The sequence below is a fragment of the Lactuca virosa genome, chromosome 6 (genome assembly GCF_052849685.1).
Source record: "Lactuca virosa cultivar CGN04683 chromosome 6, Lactuca_virosa_CGN04683_v6, whole genome shotgun sequence".
Lineage (NCBI taxonomy): Eukaryota > Viridiplantae > Streptophyta > Magnoliopsida > Asterales > Asteraceae > Lactuca > Lactuca virosa.
Window position 1 is genome coordinate 268,662,908 of NC_136431.1, and position 7,397 is coordinate 268,670,304.

The window sequence follows — 7,397 nt, forward strand, 5'->3', positions numbered from 1 at the left end:
TGTGATGTTCCAAATTTCGAGATTTTCCAAGAGGAGCTCCAAATCACGATATTAAAATTGGAAATTTCGGTAAAGAATCGTTGCAAATTTGAGTTTTCAGTGGTCAGAGGAGAAAAGTAAAAGAAAAGCAAAAACACAGACAGAAAAGAAGAAGAAAGAAGATGAAAACGTCACCTATGGACGTCGCCGGTGATAGGGTCGCCTGTCGCCGGTGATGGGGAGGTTTGGGGGGTTTTGGCGGTGAAGTTTCCGGCACAATCGAAGAAATAAAGAAGAGAGTTAGCAGAGAATCGGTGGATCACGAGTGATTTTGGAATAAAGAACTAAAGAGGAAAGAAACGAGGGTATTATTCGCGCAGAGTATTAACATCGACGCCATAGTATTAACAGCGACAGTGAGTTAATTCGGCGACACGTCCCTAGAAGGAATTTTTAATGCCATTGGTGTCGCCGCTATTAATAATGCACACAACGAGGTCCAAGCCGTTGGATTTGGAACAAGATCGACGGATAGTCAGACTTTCACATGGATCGTGGTTGAAGAGCATCAGCGGTGACGCCTTTAGCGGCGACGGCTACTATTAGCGGGAACAATAAACGTGAATGTTGGTTGTCTCCGTTAATAGTGGTTGCCGCTCTAATAGTTGTTATTCTTGTAGTGTGTACAAATCACTGATACACTATTTTTTCATTAAAGGGTTGTACAATCGTTGATGGCTATGCCATCTGTGATTTGGAATATTTTTTTTTCATAATCAAAACAAAATAATTATAAATTCCTACTATATTTCAACCAATCTTTTGCCATCAGAATGAATTACTAAAACTTGAATGTGAAAATGAGGTTGAATTTTTTAAAAGTTTAAATATATAGGGCTAATAGGCCATGAAACTGCATGTCTTCATTCCGCAACCCATTCACTAAGATTGTAGGTGAGTCCAACTCATATTTAGTTTTGTTGGGTCAAATTTTAATTTTCTTAATTTTTGGATAACTTGTGGAAAATGATTAAGAAAAGTGGTTGTCATTTTCCTCTAATTAACTACCACCTTCACATATAATTTCAATCCAATTTCAATCCATTAGTTTCACCTTACTCATTAAATTGTGAATTTTTCACGACGTTGTTAAATTTATAATCGTTCCTATTTTTCCGTATTACACAAACTATGTCCAAGCTCCATAGAGATGACATTTTCATTTTTTTAGGAACCACAATGTTACTATCCAGCAGGAACATGGTTGTGATATATACATCTGAAAGTTGTGTAATCCTTACATCACTTGACTCTTCGTACTCACCACTTATAATCTTCAACTGTGGTTATGCATGAAACAATCCTCCTTCATGTTGTCCTTGTTTATTCCTGATCCCAAATCACCCGGGAAGGAGCTGAAGCTTGTACATTTTACAATATTAAAGCAATATTGTTATCGACAATAAACGGATTTGTAGCTAGTAGTAGTCTATCAGGTTGGGGCGGAAAAAGTTATAAAGCTTGTTTGACTTGCAATGAAGATACTCTTTTATACCGTGTAACAAATAAAGTCTTATATGTTGGTCATAACTGATTCCTAGATGCAAAACATCCATGGAGAAGAAGTTTGGACTATAATAGCCAACTTGAGACAAGAGACCCTCTAAGACATGATAGTGATGCATAAATACTAGCACAACTAAATCGTCTATTTCATTGTCAACCGGGTAAAGTGGGAGGTAAGAGATATATGGAGGATTTCGAGTTGAATTGGTTTGAACGAAGTATATCGAACTTCAAAAGTTTGTTTCTATAACACAAGATTAGCAACAGAAGCGTCTAAAATTTGAACAACATAAACTAGTTTTATACCCACCAAAGGATCTACATGCAAAGTTTGGAAGCAAAACAACAACCATAGAGGGGGTAAAAGATTAACAAGCTTTCTAGTGCTTTGAGTCCTCCATGGGAGACTTGAATGTTGATGAAGATGGAAAAGAATTTCTCTATGTGTATCCACCAACAAATATGCATGGATCTGTTATGGCATGCATTTATCCATGTTACTAGCATCAGTGGATACATAACAAAGACAACCAAAATATTTTAACATTCACAAGTTTGGTGTCTGCTTGGACAATGCTTCTTAAGGAAAAATGTTGTTTAATACTTTTTAGGAATACGATTGACGAGATATGTAACTATTAAAACACATTCTCCCCAGCAAGATTTGCCCAATCCAGATTGAAAAAATAATGCTCTTGATACTTCAAGGATATGTTTATGCTTCCTTTTAACAACCCATTTTGTTCGGGAGTGTGAGGACATGATTTTAGATGAAAAATTCCATGAGTTTGAAAGAAATATACTCCTTCATTATTTGTTCCAAGTTCAAAAGCATTATTTGTGCGAATAGCCTTGAGAGTTATATTGAATTGGTTTTGAATACACTTCACAAAAGCTTGTATAAGAACAAAAGCATCACTCTTATTCTTAAATAAATGCACCCAAGTACATCTTGTATGATCATCCACAAGAGTTAAAAAGTATCTAAAACCATTGTGAGTAGGAAATTTTTATGGACCCCAAACATTAGCATTCACTAGATCAAACGGATTGGATGATATGATTTCACTATTTGTAAATGACAATTTGTGTTGTCTTCATTCATAACAGATAATATATGAATCAAAATTAGTACGAATACAATACTTACTTACTAAGGATATAATTTCATCTTATAAAGGGGAAGATTTCGTAGTCTCTTATGCCACAGATTGGAAACATCATTTTTATTACATGATTGAAAAAATATTAAGAGAATGATCTAATAAACAAGGATGCTTCAAGATCTTGTGATCACGAATGTAAAGATTTTTCACTCATTTTTACAATAATAAATCTATTCCTCGATAAAGGGGCCTGCATGGAACAAAACACATCAGTAAAAATTACCTAAAGCTTAAGTTGTGAAGTAATTTGGCAATAAAGATAAGATTCTGTTTGAATTTAGTAACATATAGGAACTGATGTAACATGATAGTGTTATGATTGGGAACACTTCCACTTTGTGAGACATGTACGGATTGAGCATTAGGCAATCCAATCAGATGAGGTCTTGTAAAATCCATTAATGAAGAAAACATTGACTTAATGGTACATACATGTTCACCAGAAGAGTCAATGTAATTACATGCAGTATCTATAATACCATAAGTGATTACATAATCAAAACGTGTATATCCGTTGTTGTTGTTGTTGTTGTTGTTGTTGTAGTTCAATAATTGCATCAGTTGCTTGTATTGTTAATGGGTTATAGATTGACTGTTATAAAAACATTGTGAAATGTGGACTAAACCTTCTTTGGCTTGGTGAACTTGAAATATGTACGGTTCCATTCAGTCTATAGCATTGAGAGTTAACATGCTTTGATTTCTTGCATTGAGAACACTAGATGTTTTTCTTGGATGTGTTGTTAACATTCATTGCCATTTCTTCAACAACAACCTTAGGATTAGTTGAGATGTCATGTTACCTTTCTTCATGGATAAGAAGAGAATGAATTGTGGCAATGCTAACAAATGGAGTCATCGTCAATATTTCTCCCCTTATTGCTTTATTCAAATTATTAAGTCCCATAAGCCAAGGAATCAATATCTGTTCTTCTAGGAATTTCTTAATTTTAGATACAGATCCACATGAACAATTTGGAATTTCATGTATCATCTTAAGTTCGTACCACATTCTTTTTATTTTTGTGAAATACTAAGAGAAATTATCTGATTTAGTTCCTACCAAACTTCGTATTTTGTTTGTAAGAAAAGAACACTCTCATGTATTTGACTCTTTGTTTAGATAGTGAATTCAGCAGCCAACTAATAACCATTGAATTCACTCTGTTCCAATGGTGAACCATTTCAGATCTGTTATTTGGTTTCTCTACCTATCTGTGAACGAATCCATATTTGTTTTTAGCTGAAAGTGCGATAATCATAGATCTTTTCCATATAGAGAAGCCAGTTCCATCAAATTAAAAAACCTTTGATACAAGAACTGTGCTAGGATTATCAGAAGGTCCTAATTAAGAACAGAGCATTAGAAATATTGATAGATCCAGAAGAATTGTTAGATGAAGCAGGTCGAGTAGCCATTTTGGATTGAATAGATTGAAGAACAATATTTGATCTATGAATGAAAAATATATGAAAAGATGATCGAATCAACTGTTGTTGCTCTAATACCATGTAGAAGATTATAGATTTGGTACAGATTTTTTCATTATTACTTAGGATGAAGAGTTGTATTTAATATATACAAAAGGGATTTACCTAACATCCAACTAACTTAAATAACTATGATTAAGCTAACATTAAACAAACTAACTCAAGTTAATTAACAAACTATCTGAGACTAGCCACCAATAAACTTGCCGTCACTAATTACTACTTTGAAATTTTTTATTATTATATGATTTTTACGATGACATATCAATGCTAAATGATTTTTTCTTAAATGGCAAACTAACTAACCTATTGGTAAATAATCATCTATGTCTTTACCGATACTTGAACCCATGACTTCTCATATAAATGATAATCAATAAAATTTTCATTTGATTTTTGATACATTATGCAAATATCAATTTTTTAAATATTTAATGATTTCAATGACCATAGAGATCTCTAAAAACAGTTATATTTCTAAAATATTATTTACTATTAGATATGAATTTTTGTCTTTAAAAGGAATTAAATATTTGTTGTCGCAAAAGAGCTTTTAGCGCTGGTGCATTTGCCAGGATAGTATTACGACAGCAGTCGTCGCAAGACAGCATGATACTTTTACACACAACTTTTGTCCACTCTAAAAGCACTTTTCTTTTGTTGTGTTCACATTTTAATCAAAGTTTTATATCGTTTTTTTGGAATCGTAAATAAGCTTGGACATTTATCATTATACTTCTAATCAGCTTTTTTTTATATGACTAATTAAGGATCATGCTTTATCACTTATCAGAGATTCAGAGTATCGTTTTCATCTAATATATGTAGTTGTACATTACATGCTAAAGATACAGAACGACGATAATGACCCCATTCTAAAGGACATATGTATATCATCTCAAAAGCTGTGGTGAATATTGATACACTTTAGTGTAAGGATGAGAATAATTATTCGAGGAATCAAACATAATAAACGAACTGGTGGTATTTGCTCATTTATTGTTATCTCAAACGGAAACCAAGTACAACGATAACACAAACGGACTAGACATCACTTTATTTAGGTGAAGGCAAGAAGTGAAAGAAAACACTATGAAAACAATTTCTTCTTTTATCATGAGCACACACTAACCACAGTATGTCTTATTGAAGCAAAACATGTTGATCCCATATCAATTAGTATGCTTCAGGATGAGCAATGGCATAGGCTTCAAATCCCTTAAAGCTCTTCTTCAATCCTTCTTTCATAAGGTTAATATTATCTTCGGATACCTTATTGTCCCCTTTGCAGTTAAACACGACTGTGTGCTTGTATACGGATCCACCATCACTAGAAGGTAAAAACTTTATATGATGATGCGCAGAATCTACTATGCCCATTAAGACATCACCTTCAAAGATGGTGTAGCTGTAGCTAAAGTTGTTTGTGTCAACAGCATCAACCTTGTGCTTTGAGCTTGTGAATGGAATACCTATGATAAGTTTTGCAAGTTGAAATTAATAGGGAGAAAATTATTGACATGAAGTTGTAAAAATCTAACCAAAAATATTCTAAAAGTTATTTATTAATTTGATGGAGCAATTACTTACCATCACCGTATGTAATGCTCTTGATGGTTCCAGCACCTCCATCACCTTGGATGGTACTGACGGATTTGTAAGTTTCTGGTTCAACCTTAGGTGCAATTGTGTCGAAGTCGTTGTAGACTTTGAAAAGTTTGGGAGCAGGAAGTGAAGAAGTGACTTCTAGCTCTACAGTTACTACAGCCATTATCAATTATATTTTGAAAAAAGAATATGTAAGAAGATGATGAGTTTAGATGTAATGAAATATGAGTGAAGATGGTGGTATTTATAGGGTTGAGGGTTGGAAAAAGAACAGTTAAAGCGATTGATATGGTGAATAGTCAAACAAAATTACAAACATATTTCCGCATTTCATAGTTGACTCATTGCGCATGAACGAATTTCTGTTCCAGACAACTACAAAATATAATATAATATTAATAATATGTATATATGTATGTATTATTCAAGATATATATGAAAACACCTTATATTGTATCTTATAGGTCCAACAAATATAGTTTTTTTTTTTTTTTTTTTTTTTTTTTTTTTTTAAAACCCCACATCTTGCGTTCACGGCATATTGTACCTATGCTATGTATTTTATTGTTTGGCAATTACGTGCTTGTTTAATCAAAATTTTCAAAATAGGAAGAATGTAGTTTTCAGTTCATCCACAATACGTAAGTAAATTCATGTCAAAATCAGGTTGAAAGAAAACAATAAACAAAGTTTGGGTCGTGAAAACAGAAAAATCAAAAGTTGAAAGTAAAACTGAAGAAAACAATTAAATTTTTTTTCCTAATGATTGTAATAATCAAAAGGAAAAAGTTCATGATTTAAAAAACAAAGAAAAATTAGTTACGCAAAAAGTTTCTTTCAAAAATCAAAATGAGAAATTTCAAAATCAAAATGAAAAGGGTGAGAAAGTTGATTTGAAAAACGAAATTTCTAGAAAGAAAGCTCAAAACAAGGCTTATTGGAAGCAACAAAATGAAAAAGCGGAAAACAAAGTATCTGAGATACAAGTATAAACCAAATTCTGAAAAGAAGTTTTCACAAACATCAAAAATTCATACTTCAAAATATTTCTCTCAATATAATTCGAGTAATGGTCTAAAGGAATGTTGAAAATAAAAGAGGTTTTTCTCTAAAAGCAATGTTTTTCAAAAGGTATATGAGAAAATGAACATGAAAAGTTCAAATCAAACTCAACAAAAAGAACAAGAACAAGTATGTGAGGTTTTTCTCTAAAAGCAAAGTTTTTCATAAAAATTATGTTAATAAGATGAAGGATTTTCAAAGTAATGGACAAAGAAATATCTTTTATCAAAGCCAGAAATGACACTAAAAATCTCAATCATTGGTTGGATGGAAAAGGACGAAAATTTCACTCAAAAATGTATTCTCAAGAACAAGTATGTGAGGCTTATGAGAATTACTTAAACGAATCTCCGAATGAAGGTACCACTTCTCAAGAATCAGTTTCGAAAGTTTTCAAATGGAAAGAAGTTAACAAAAGTAGATGTTTCACAAGGAAAGGTTCAAAAAGAGAAACTCAAAGTTGAAACTTTGTTATAACATGATTACATTTCAATGCCTAAAGCGGATGAAGTATATTTAATTGAC

General features: G+C 32.4%; 1 protein-coding gene across 1 annotated transcript; it reads right to left on the reverse strand.

Annotated features, from left to right (window-relative positions):
- Nucleotides 1-5,169: 5,169 nt before the first annotated feature.
- On the reverse strand, nt 5,170-6,023 carry LOC145120102 (root allergen protein-like). Its single transcript, XM_079055891.1, has 2 exons — nt 5,793-6,023; nt 5,170-5,674 (listed from the first exon to the last, which is right to left on the reverse strand). The coding sequence occupies exons 1-2, from the start codon at nt 5,971-5,973 to the stop codon at nt 5,379-5,381; spliced, it is 477 nt and encodes a 158-aa protein (XP_078912017.1). The 5' UTR covers nt 5,974-6,023; the 3' UTR covers nt 5,170-5,378.
- Nucleotides 6,024-7,397: the final 1,374 nt, after the last annotated feature.